Source organism: Apostichopus japonicus, chromosome 4, assembly GCF_037975245.1.
Source record: "Apostichopus japonicus isolate 1M-3 chromosome 4, ASM3797524v1, whole genome shotgun sequence".
Classification (NCBI taxonomy): Eukaryota; Metazoa; Echinodermata; class Holothuroidea; order Aspidochirotida; family Stichopodidae; genus Apostichopus; species Apostichopus japonicus.
Genome location: NC_092564.1, coordinates 12811889 through 12826284, shown reverse-complemented (window position 1 = coordinate 12826284; position 14396 = coordinate 12811889). Strand labels below are relative to the sequence as shown.

At 34.1% G+C, this 14396-nt stretch overlaps 1 protein-coding gene across 8 annotated transcripts in view; it reads left to right on the top strand.

Moving 5' to 3' along the window:
* The window catches only part of LOC139966486 (NADPH oxidase 5-like), a 193466-nt gene that overhangs the window by 150447 nt on the left and 28623 nt on the right, over positions 1 to 14396 (top strand). For all 8 annotated transcript variants that reach the window (XM_071969541.1, XM_071969538.1, XM_071969537.1 and 5 more), the window contains 2 exons: positions 5449 to 5649; positions 11473 to 11654. In XM_071969541.1, coding sequence (XP_071825642.1) covers positions 5449 to 5649; positions 11473 to 11654 — 383 coding nt within the window. The remainder of the gene's footprint in view (positions 1 to 5448; positions 5650 to 11472; positions 11655 to 14396) is intronic.

The following is a 14396-nucleotide window of genomic DNA, read 5'->3' as shown; positions in this document are numbered from 1 at the left end:
TTACCAACAACGACCGCCAATTGGGCCATTTATTAACATCACCCCCCCACCCCACCCCCCCCCCACACCCTCCGCCCCACCATCCGCAGTCTCCCGAGAAAATGAAGGAAATATAGACAACTCTTGAAGGATTAAAAGAACCGTAGAGACATGGAAAGCAACAGTGAAGTAGTAATAATTATTTTCAAAAATAAATGTCTATAAAATAAGTGTTATTTACAATTCAGTGTTGTTTGTTAACTGCTCACGCCCATACGGCAGCTCTATGACGTCATTGTAGTGTTTATAATATCGCGCGATTCGTGATGGCTATCACTGATAAGCCAAATTATACAGTGTTGAATGTATCGCTTTTGATTTGATCATATCATTGAATTTTTATTCAATCAAAGTTCAGAAACTCCATACATTATTCATTTTTCTGAAATTCTACCTCATGTTAGATATTGACTTGAAAACCACTAGCATCTCCTCTTTGTAAATAGGCATTGGCAAGGAATATGATGTTACCTTTTTTATAGGAGATTTATAGAAGCAAATTTTCAAAAAACCTTCAACGTTAATGATAATAGCCTATACGGAAAAAATACCCACTTGTGATGGACAAATCGCTCACAGAGATAAGGGGATTTGTAATCCATTTGGAAGGAGGGAAGGATTGATGACAAATTGACGACTTGAGCAAGTATAAATATGACATCATCGAGCCACTTGGATTTCTTTATGTATAAATTTATTCCATGTATTGTTCATGTTTCTTAATAGATACAGCAGTTTGCAAATAATGTATTTAATTGTTAAATAACATGAAATATTAACATTATTTTCTTTTCTAACATTCTTCACGTTCACTTTGAAAATATACGAGGAAAACAATGGAAAACAGAAAGGCTCCTCCCACCCCACCACCCAACCAAACCCATCCCTCATCAGCCCCCACCCAGCCCCCACCCCCACCCATCCCCTCTGACACGACTTATAATACATGATATCTCCCAAAATAGATCAAAATTTCTCTTAACATGTTCAGAGTGGTTATTTGTAAAAAAAACACACATATTTGATAATTAGAATGATAACAATTATGACTTGGATTTGTTTCTTCTTGTAAAGATGACCTAAGTGGTCTTCCATGATAAGTAGCTTCAGTCTTCTTCTCTTTTTTCTTCAAAAGACAGAAACATACCATTAATTTTACTCTCTTCTAAGCAATTATATAGCTCTGCAGAGAATGTTTGCTCATCTTTCCTACACACGAAATATTTCTTTATTTCCTATCTTAATAAAAAATCGTCGTCTCTTCGCTTCTTCTATTTTAAAACAACATATAAAAGAAAAATATTTCGATCTATAATATACCATTTCTATACTCTTTAAGTCTTTTATTTGATTTCAAAAAAACGACTTGGAGAAAGTAGTCATTTTCAAGTGAGCTTTCATCAGCAAATGACATAGCAGTCGTGAGTTTCATTTTCTTGGCAATGTTCCTATTGATTTTGAAAATATTGAAATTGCTTCGGTAAATATTTGATTCAATCTTTGATTGGCTGTATTTACCTCCGTCTGGTATTCGAAAGAGGAGGGTGGGAAATCGAAGCATTGTCTACTGTTTGGCAGTAAATGCCAAGGCATTTGTGGTAAACTGGTATTCAAAAGCACATCAGAATCATCACAGAGCAGCCCTTTGTTGGATAACTGTTGTCAATCGGAAGAAATTTGTTCATTTCTTAGCGTAAATGGACGTTGAATACCCGAGGGACCCTAGAGGAAAGATTTTACATTAGATACTCGGGAATTTATTATTTACTCTTGTCTCAGTAAAAGATTGTCATGGGCATTGATGTGGCGTTATATATATATATATATATATATATATATATATAGATATATATTCATATATATATATATATATATATATATATATATAAATATATATATATATATATATATATATATATATTCATATATATATATATTTATATATATATATATATATATATATATATATATATTCATATATATATATATATATATATATATATATATATATATATATATTTATATATATATATATGAATATATATATATATATATTTATATATATATGAATATATATATATATATATATATATATATTTATATATATATATATATATATATATATGAATATATATCTATATATATATATATATATATATATATATATATATATATATATATATATATATATATATATATAATGAAATAATTGCCTCAGGCTGAACGAAGGTTGATCAGTTTATTATATATTTCGTTTTGATTAGCTCTAAAGAAGTATAGCTGTTTTTTGTATGCTACATGAAAGATTTACCCCCCCCCCCCCAAGAAAAAAAAACATAAGCAATATTTTTAGTATTGTAATATTTGAATTCAGATATATCATCAATTTTTTGAATTATTTAATAATAATAATCATATTAATAACAACAATAATATACTTCTGTTCGACTATATCAAGGAATATGATTCACAGTGGTATGTACCAACCACCTTGAGCAGTATTAACGCACTACCTATGTAAATGTTCTACATTCTTATATGTGTCCACTTACATGTTTAATCCGACCGTTATCAATGTTCAAATGATATGAAATCCCTGCGGGATACCGCTATCAGCCTATGAGATTCCATTGGTTTGATTCAGTAAACAGAGAGTTCTATACACCGTTACATAAAATGTCTGCTAACCCTTTATATATCTGGAGGGGTATACTTCAATAATAGACATTCGGTGAACATCTCATTTGACATAGTTTGCCCCTAAGCGTTCGACAGTCCTATATACATAGTTACCTATCACTATACGGCTATATATACCAGTAAAGGCCTTGAATGATATACCACTGTATACTCACAGACACAAACACGTCCACCTACGCTGGCGCCATAGCAATTACATAATTATCCATTTCTGTTTCTAAAATGATATTAAAAGGATTTTCACAGTGTATAGACTTTTCTCTTCTCGTTGCTTGATCATCCTTGTCCGTACTTTCCCTTCATTACATCTGATAAAAACTGATCGTATAAGCAGGTTTTTAGAATAGCCTGAAAATCTAGTGCAGTCGAACAAACAGTTAAGAAAATATTAGTCGAGCTACCTGAACTCTCAGCCTGAATCAATATTATATAAGACATTCCGGGAGCTTTCACCCCCCAAGGGACAACAGTTTTCACATAAAATTGTAATCTTGTAAAACTACAACGTGGCCCCATCACAACTAACGAGTTTTCAGACAAACTGCATATTTTCCCTTATCCGAAAAGAATAAAAGTTTTTCTGATCTCACCGCCACGTGAAAATATTATTAACATCTTACATAGTGCATTTCCCGGTACTGCGGGGAACTTTGTTTCAAATTTAATTTACTGTGAAATGTGTGATTGACCGCCTGGTAACAAACAGCCAGTATACCTTACACTCGAATTGAAATGTCCACAAGCAATTCTTGAATGTCCTCGTAATGAGTTTATTGGTGTGTGAGAGAGACACAAGACTGTAGAGTGAAGGTGATTTATAATCAAGTTATGAAATTAAAATTGCTGTCATCTTTCGAATTTGAACCACTTATGGTCTTATTCTTACAACATTTGAGTAATTTAAATTGTTGTCTTGTATACAAATCTTATTGTTATATTACTCTCAGCAATAGTTCCTTAATATGGTATCCAGTAAGTGTTTACTCATGCATGAATACATAACCGATCAAGTATGAAGTGAAATTTGCGTAAAAAAAGTTTCTCTGTTTCTTAATTCTTTTAACTGCTGAAAGAGCCACTCAGAGAAACCAATACTCATCTTTCACACATATTAAGTGGACATTTATCACCAGTATTCAAGATATTAATATAAAAAGGTATCAAGTGCTATAAATAGTAACTTTAATAACTGTAAAGACAGAAATAATACGTCAACTTTAATATATGAATACATACTATACAGTTAACTTCCACCAGAAAACACCAATTTCCTTTGAAATTTTTATTTATTATTTTCCTTCGTTCATGAATAATTTGAGCAGGTCTATAGTTAACTATATAGTATAGTTTAGAGATTCGCTTGAATTTGTCGAATTGATAGATATAATGTTCTTCAAAAATGAAGCTATACAAGAGCTTCGGCTATATGTTTCTGAAAGTTTGAATGTTAGTAAAGAAAAAAAAAGTATAGTTCACTTTTCTAGACACACCTGATAACAAGATCGTTTGGAAAGTTCTCAAGGGGGGGGGGGGGGGGGGAAATGGTACACCGCGAATAACGTATCTAAAGATATAAATTGCACTGAATTTCACGTCAATTCAAGAAAGCCTGACCCCGAAGGGTAGTACTCATTGGGCTAGACCTGCTCAATTTATTCATGAACGAACAAAAATGATAATAAAAAAATTCAAAGGAAATTGGTGTTTTCTGGTGGAAGTTATAACCCTGCACAAATTGGAATCAAGTGGACTTCTTGTAAAATGAAATAGCACGGTCTGATCTTCCGAGACATCTAGGTTCATTAAGCTTTGGACCAAAATTTCTTGCGAATTATCAATTTACCGATAGATTTTTTTCCTTTGGGGTAATAAATTTAGCCCGAGGCGATTGGTAGTTTGATGGTACTACTTTGCTGAGCCTGCGGACCGCTTAAGCTTATATTGAAATTGACATGAATGATTTCCGTCGGTAGAGACAAAATAAAGGTAAAAAAATTAATTCCGAATTATTGACGGAGATGGCCTAGATACCTTGGCAAGAAAATCCTTGCAAATAAAAAAAAAAAAAAAATATGAAAAGTTTTATCAAGAAAAGATACCATGTAAAGATTTCTCACATGATTCAGCAACAGTTAAAAAAAGAAAAGATGAATGTTGCTTTTCGCCTCTCTTTCTTTCTTTCCTTTTACGGGCACATCATTGGTAGAAGTCTGTTTGTGTAGATTCTGGTTTTATCAAACCTGTCCAGAGAGGCAGGCTAACAAATTGGAGAGGATGAAAGCCACTGCATGTATGAGAACAAGAAGTTCTTCGATGAAAACCACAGCCACTTTGAAATCACAAAATAAAGCAAACATATACTTATGTTCTTTGCAAATGAACAATTGACCAAAACCTAACCTTAATTTAAATATTTCCAACTATATATACCTGTAGTTTAAATTTCTTACGTAACATTAAGGTTACATAATAATATAGCATTACACCTCTTTCGTCAGTCGAATACAAAACATCCAATCGACACAAACCAGTGAGGGGGTTTATAAGTTCATCAGTATAATGTCGTTTACTAATCTAACTGATAAAGTACAATTTCACTCAGGAGGCGTAAAATTGTATATATATCTAAATAACTATCAAGATAATTTTGTTGAATAACCAATGTTTCATATTATTCTTATTCTTCTTCTTCTTCTTTTTTCTGCTCAGCTCGTGGGTGTGGACAGTGCCTTAACTTCAACTCTTCTTTCATTCTGGTGTTAATGCTAAGGAAGACTTTAACGTACATACGTGCAACGAAGTTAGCGGAATATCTTCCAGTCGATCAAAACATCAGTTTTCACAAGCTTGTGGGTTACTTCTTAGCAGCATTCAGTTTTATCCATACTGCTGCTCACATCGGCAATGCAAGTAAGTCGTTATAACAATCAGTCATGACTGAGGTCGATATATTTATGGGGATTAGGAGGGGTAGGTGGGGTGGGGTGGTGGTGGGGTGGGGTGGGGTGGGGAGGATGGGAACTGGGGCATGACCTCCATACCTTTCAGTAGAAGGGACATTAATGTCTTTCCTAACCCTCCCCCCACGGTTTGTGGCTTGGAGCCCTTTTGCAGGTCACTGAAGAACTATTCCCCTCAAAGGTTGCTAAAATTGAAGCATCGTCTTCCACTCATTTTGTGTCTTTTTATTTTGTGTATGTGTTTGTGTAACCTCAGCGCCCTACATTGGAGTTAATTTCAACAGCCCTGTAGAACACATCCTTCTAGATCCACCCGTTCTGAACATGTACTCGATATCACGGAACACGTACGGTCTGTGTGTCACGAGCCGGTTATGAGATCATAATTAATAGACATATACAGTAAGATGCGCAGGATATGTGTTCAAATTACGTAAAGAGTTCATTGTATGGAAATCATCGTTTACGCTAACGACAAAATTTCTTCTTCGACAAAATTTTGTTTGCCGTTCAATGATCTTTTGGCATTACATACCAAACATTTGGTATACGCATCCACTATAATTACTGCACTTAGTTTACAAAGCCTATCCCTTTTCCATGTTAAAAGAACATTGGCATCAGTTGCGCGAAAATATTCTTGACATTAACATGAATTGACAGTATACCATATAAGGTTATATCTCGATATGTCTTGAACTTTAGAACGAGCATTCGCATGACGGCAAATACGACTGTATATTTAAAAGGTCCGCTAAACTTTTCGACCTTCGGGATGTGAAGATATCCAAGATTATCTTAAACACTTACTTAAAAGCAATCTTTTGAAGGTTTAGAATGCAGCCTCACGGAATTCCGGTACACCAGTTCAGTTTAATATAGTGTAGGAATAGATATTCATGTGGGAGAACTTATTATTTCATAACAACAATTTGAAATTAAGGAACATCTCTTATTACACTCTCATGGGAGAAGTTTCAAGAACTGCGGGAATGTTTTTTCGAGTTATTTTTTTTTTTTTTTTTATTCTGAAGAGATTCAAGTATTTGATAAATTTCTGGAAAGAAAACGCGAAAAAATGATTGACAATGAAATGAAAATGAAAATTTTCCTTAATACCACATAACTAACGAAAATATTTTTCCACTACGAACGCTAAATTATCTTTCTTTTGGAATTTTCATGTACATTGAGAAAAAATACACAGTAATACAAATGTGGCCTTTGTTTCTTTGAACTTTCAACTGTCGTGATTTCCTGAAATCCATACAAAATATGTTAATTAAAACATAAGAGGTATAGAGTTGATTATATCTCTCTCCCTTAGCATCAGAGAAAAACTCATCTTGAGCACTCGAGAAATGGATCAATTACGATAAGATATGTGTGTTCGTTTCCTTCCAAAGAGGAAATTGGTTGATTCGGTTCGTCTGCTGAAGAGGATGTCTGTCAAGAGCGCTTGTAATGACCATTACCATGACAACCAATAAACTGCATAGCTTCTGCAATATAGCCTTGTGTAATACAATAGAAGGAAAATGAAAACAAAGCGATTGGGATGGGGAAAGGAGGAGTTAAGGGACGAGGGAAGGGACGGGGCAGGGGCAAGGGAACAGGGAACAGGGAAAGGGACAGGGAAGGGGAAGGGAATGGGTAGGGACAGGGACAGGGGTAGGGACAGGGCGAGGGACAGGATGAGGGACTTTAATATACCTACTGCAGTTGTCAGTGTATTGCGCAATGAACAATGAAGACACACGTGATGGAATACATGTATACCTTTCTTTTGTTTTTCTATCGAATTAAAATAATTGAATAGTAGAAATGTATTTATATAGCCTAATGAATTGTGTAAAAGATATCTTATTTTCTGTTAGTAAGGCTTAAGTTGATCACGTGAAGCCATATTAATGAATCAGTCTGTTAATCCAATTGCCCTTGCGTAAAATTGGTAAAATTGGAAGAGAAATCATTTAAAAAAAAATATTCGGATTCGATTTTCATCAGCTAATCAAAGATTTTCATTCATGGGAACATTTTGTTGATATTGGTGATGATTGGTGGTCCTTGCTATGACTTTCAATGAAAACAAATGATGAGTCTCCGTGTATGGGGGATCGTTGGGTAATAGTATAGTCAAGAACTGGACATGGGGCTTAATTTGGATTCGATTTTCATCCGCTAATCAGAGATTATATTGGTGATAAATACTCTCGTGAATTGCAAAATCCCCTTTAACTTCATAATAAATATAGACGTATAGATAAAGCTCTAAATAGTTGAATTCCAACTCCTTACAAGCACTGATCTTTCCCGTCTAGGGCCTATATTTATATTAAATAGTGTTAACTATGTACAGCACGTAAATATTCACTAGACCTTTGTCTACATGAGCTCCATTATGACCTACCTTCGCAAATGTTTAAAAAAAAAAGTCATATTCATTTGATTCTTACCCTTGAAAATGAAATAATTGAAATAATTGACCTGTCTTAGACTTAGCCTTGATTTCCTAACATACAGATTATTCATAACTTTACTAGATTACTGTGATTACCCGTCGCATATCATGTTTTCTTTTCCCTTTTTTCTATTTTACTTTTCTTTTTAGTTTATTTTATTTCTACAAATTCAGTTTGCACTCGACAGGATTTTTAATTTCCTATCAAATCAGAGGTGACAAAAAAAAAGTCGGTCGGGCTGGATTCCATGTGCGTCTTGGGAACAATAGAAATAAATAAAGGTTTTTTTTATCGATGGAGATTTGCAATAGCAGAAACCAGTGTATCGTAAACTGTTAGAACTATCAATGTCGGTAATATATCCCTACATAGTTGAATGTGTTAGTTGGCTGGTATTTTTTCTTATTACGCGGAGAATGCTTCGGTATATGGATTACATTCTTTCTGTATATGTGATATGGGGCAACGTTTGTACTCCAACTAGTCATACATTTAGGCCTATATACAGATCAATACTGGCTTGCATTGAAATCACTAGGGAAAGCTTACAATATTCCTTTATGTTTGACTCAACTTGCAGACCACACTATAGTTACACCTGCTCAGATCTTCATAACTGTGTGATGTATAAAGGGTCAACCTGATAGTATTTGAAGAGCTAGGCATACATCTGATTTATTCAATGAGCAGACTAAAACATGACATTTGCTCATGTCAGATAAAATGGGTTACCAAGTTATTCTTAGAAATGACATTTTTGCGGTTTTGTTCAATACGCAGACTATGTCGATACATCTGCTCATGTGGTTACATGTACCTGGGAACATATGGAAGGAAGGTCAACATTTTATTCTTAGAATGGTTCTGATCAATATGCAGACCAAATATTTACGTTTGCTCATCATTGGTTATATGTAAAGTTGAGATTACATATAGTTTTAACGTTTCAATCTTACATGAGAATCTTTGCTGTTTTGTTCAATATGCAGACAGGGGCTTCACATTGCCTCATATGGTTATGTGTATAAGGTCGATATTTTAGTGCAGGCCTAGACATCCGCCGGTTTGCTCAATATAGGTATACTTGGTCAAACTCTTTAGATCTGCTAGTATGATTGCGTATACCTTCTATAGGTATATAAATAGGATCCACGTGTTAGTCTATAAGAACACTAGAAACATCGCGGTGTAACTCACCATGCAGAATAACTCTTAATTGGTAAATGTAATTGGTGATGTCACATCGGTTCGAAATATGTATTTAACACGAATAAACCTTTCTAACTCATTTGTGTATATGTAATTTTGAGACAACCATATATATATATATATATATATATATATATATATATATATATATATATATATATATATATATATATATATATATATATATATATATATATATATTTATATATATATATATATATATATGTATATGTATATATATATATATATATATATATATATATATATATATATATATATATATATATATGAAATGTAGAAAATGAGACTTCAACAAGCACAGTAAGAAAGTATACAAAGTTGTAAGTTCCAATATTTCGCCGGTTAAGGCTTTATCAAGGAATATATATATATATATATATGTGTGTATATGTAAATCCCTCCTCACAAACTGATACGGTTATGTACGATGTATAGAGGCCTCTATATCTTTCATATAGTTCTCCCTGGTGTTGTCCAGAAATGAGTTCACGGGAACAGAATCACGTCATGTGACATTTCAATCAATCTTCATGAGGCCTGAGTTCCTAATTCAATTTGAAATTCATATTGGGTTGGAAAATTGGCCATAGATTATATCTCACTTAGAAAACGTGGTTCAATTCCAACAATTTTATAAGAACTTTTATAAGATATAAGAACTAACTGTGTAATGAAGTTATCTGAAAATGTTAATGTATGCTAGTGTATCTTGTATTTAGACATATCATGCGTCTTAATTATCATGTATTGTAAGTTACCTTGTAAAGAGTGTATTAGTCGTTTTTTTACCTATAAGGCAGGAGAATTCAGGGCGCCATATTTATTGGTACAATTTTGAACTTAATTTCAATATAGTACGTGAACAAATCACTTGTCCTAGATTTCGTTTGAACATTCCATGACCGATAGTAACTGTATAAGAAAAGAGAAATGTACTTTGATGCATTGAAACAATAAGATATATAGCTGGCTGCGTTATATTGGTAGAGTATAATAAATTATACATTGTATATAATATATCATATTTTATATTAATTACATTATAAATATAGTCCATGACAGTTTATGTGAGATACGTGGGTTCAAACCCCAAGCGTTTAAAGACAAATCTGATTGCAAAGCAATATTAAATGATGGTGGTGATGATATAGAGCGTACTGCACGTCCGTACCTTACACAGGTGTACAGCATATTCGAGTACCATGCATCAACACGCACACGTTCAATGTGAAGCAATGCTTCGTTTGCCTCGCTTCTATAAAAAAAAAAAAAAAAAAATGTGCGTAACTGAATTCTCGACACACAGACTAAGTATTGGCTCTTGATTTTATCTAAACGTCGTATTTTCTCAACATTTTTGTTCTTTTATGTGATTGAAGGTGATTCTTGGAACTATAATAATATATTCTGTATAAATTATGATTTTTGTTGGGGGAGGTGGGGGGAGGTGGGGGGTTGTGTAAGAATTTTAATGTACTTATTATAACACATAATGATAACATATCTTCATATATTTTTTTATAGCATACCATATAATAATTCAGACTTTTGGGGGTGTTTTGTCGTATTTTCACGTGATTCAAACTCAAAGCCGTTCCATAATAATTAATGTACCGAATATTTGCATAATTATATAAAGTAATGGAAAAAACATGTTCTAAAAGATCTCGTTTCCGGTGTGTGTATAGAATTCATATGATATTTGATATAATCAAGGTTATATGCAAATTTGATGAATATTTACTGGCTGATATTCCCTGAATAGTTAGAGTTATTGCCAACCTCGTAACACGGTAGATGATGTAGGATTGAGCAATTATGATGTACTTTTCGTAAGTGCAATCAAGAGGATGTTATCTTCTTTACTTTACGAAATGTAAGACCCAATCTGCCATTTCTCGCATCAAGTTTCTACGAAAATCCCTGTCTTTTTATCATTTATTTTTAATATGTGGGTGTTTTTTTGGGGGGGGGGGCAGGGGTGTATCTATCCTTGTATCTTTGTAGTCTGATCCGTCAGCATTGATTTATTACTAACTTTCCCTTCATTCCTCTTCTTTTCTGATATTTTTGTATAACAGTCGTTATAACCGATTCTCCGGACAAAGTCTTCGAACTACTACTGACGAACCCTAATGCTACCGATTTTGGCTTACACTATGTTGCTGGTACAGCATACCTGACTGGTTGGGCGATGGTCATAGTACTAACAGTAATGGTACTCTGCTCCCTTCCTATTGTAAGACGCTCCGGACATTTCCAGGTAAACTTTCAACTGTCGAAAGACCGTTTCTTAGAGTCTAGTGCTGAAGCAAAACCCGGTATGATAGCGCTCTTTATATATTCATTTATGCTTTATTCTTTCATACCACCCTCCACCGGTCCACCCTCCACCGGTCCACCCTCCACCGGACAACCCTCCACTGGTCCACCAGTCCACCCTCCACCGGTCCACCCCTCACCGGTCCACCCTCCATCGGTCCACCAGTCCACCCTCCACCCACTACCGGTCCACCCTCCACCGGTCCACCCTCCACCGGTCCACCCTCCACCGGTCCACCCTCCACCGGTCCCCCGGTCCACCAGTCCACCCTCCACCGGTCGACCCATCACTCTTCACCATCGACCCCATCCTTTACACATGCACCACATGATTTTTATTTTTATTTTTTTCATTTTTTGATTGGTACTCTCAATGGATTAGGGGACAGTAACATTTTATGGGACTTATTACAAACAGCAGTTCTGAAGTAAAATTACTTTGAATGACACAAAGATTATCATTCAAACTCAATAAATGTCAGAGAGCATTGGCCCCTTTATCAAATTTGCATACTTCAGAATTCACAATGGAAAAAAGGAAATTGACTTTCGTTTCATAAGTACCAAATTGCAATATAATATAAGCGTTATTTGGCCTAAATTACATTCCAAGTCAGTTTATGTCTTATGAGAATCATGCCGCTAAGTTCGGATAACGGTCTAAGTCCAAATGTGCCTCAATATAGAATTTTTTTTTCTGATTGTAAAATAACTATTTTTTAATTTGATATTGATAAATTCCGTAAGTTAAGTAGTTAATTTGGTTACTGAGTCATTAATAACGTATAGAAATGGAAAATTGCTCAAAAATAATAATCCTTTTGTTATTTGCATGTAATTAACACAAATATCAAAAAGTGATTAATTGCAATGTTTGTTTCATTAATACTCTGAAAGAATGGGAAGGTTGCTGACAAAACGTCTAAAAAATATCGATTTTAACAGCAAAATTCATAGTTCTTAACTTTCTTCTGTAAACAAAAAATCCAAAATAAACATCAAAAGTACAGGAATCTGTTTACTTATCTGATTTAAGCGATGAGAAAAAAAATAGTTATTGTATATAACACAATCACTCACACAGTTTTTTGCCGTAGGAGCATGTTGTGACGTCAGAAATTCATATTGTAACGGACTGTCCGAAAAAATTTGTAAAGATCTTTTTCGCTTTTAACCCCCCCCCCCCCCCCTAGTAATAAAAAGCTCTTCCTAATTGGGAATATGAGGTGATGTTTTGTAGTATTCGGTTTATCTACAGTAATGCGAAGCAAGTCTGAGCTTTTTGTTTGAGGACACATAGAGTGTTAGAAGTTATTGAGAAAATATTTCTTTGTTGACGGTTTTATCATATTTTCACTTTTATTTTACTACAAATATCACCTTTGAGCGATAGCTCCTTCCAGTTACCAAAATACATATTATTTTTTTCTCACGTTTAACCGTGTTGGTTATAGTTGCTAAGAATTCCCCGTTCCTATCAAGTATTGCGCCAATCATTCGAACTACATTCAACATTACTTTCAAGAAAAGTTTACTACAAAGTGAGGGCGTTGTACAAGATCTGAAATATAGCCGTAATGTACTGTAATCCAAAATGATTGAACATTTTGTGAAAGTATTCTCAACACGCTTTCTACGGCAAAAAAATGGTCAAGTCTCACATTCGTACTTGGCAAAAGTTGTTTTCTAGGAAGAATCCAGGTTTATAATTAATATAGAAGCGAGGACCGTTAAAAATCAGAAGATATTAGAACATGAATCTTTCCTCCAATAAAAATAAAAATGATTCTAAACCAATTCGTCCCCAAAAATGATAATTTTGTATGATTGTAATCTGAGTAATTATTCAAGAGAGATTTGTTGTTGTTGATGTGAGTTTTGTTTGTTGCTGTTTGTTGTGTTTTTTTCAGTTGAAGGATAAGTTAAAACCAAATATGTTTCGGCCGTAGTTTATTTATTTATTTTTGGCCCAAACTTCTACTAAAATAGTAGATAATATTTTATCCGAGCTATGGCTTCGGGTGTTGCTTACGTCTTATTAATTCCAAGATTTATCTTTAGTATTGTTAACTTCGGACAAGTAAAGGATCGTTGAAAACTGGGATGTGTGGGAGAGGGCTATTTGTAAGGAGTTTCTATGCTACATTCTGGTGAAATATTTTTTTGCGGCCTCGGTTTAACTCCAAAACTAAAAGGAGTATGTTTGTTATGTAACAGCAGGAAAATAACTATGAGAAGAAAACAAATTATACCAGAGTCTCTCTAGCCAGGCATCCTGATTTTATGAAGATAAACTTGGTAAACTTAGTTTCTTATTTACACAATCGAAATATTTCCAGGGTGCTTGAGTTTAGTTTTGGATAAAACCATAGGACAAGATACAGTTAAATTGTGCAAAGGAAATCAAGGATAGGGGCTATTCCTTCACATCTTCTAAAACAATGTCATATTAATTTCTCTTTTTAAGAACGTGGGATATAGCTACAGGTCCAACGTAATGATGAAACCCAATTTGACGATATTATATATTCTCGATTAACACACTTAGCGAGCAGGAACCGTCATAAGGGTGTCCCAAAACAGTAATTGTCCACTGTTAGCCTTTCTGGAAACTTTGATTTTCCTCCCTCCCCCACTCCCCCCCCCCCCGTCTCCCACCCCAAAAACTTACTTATACCATAAC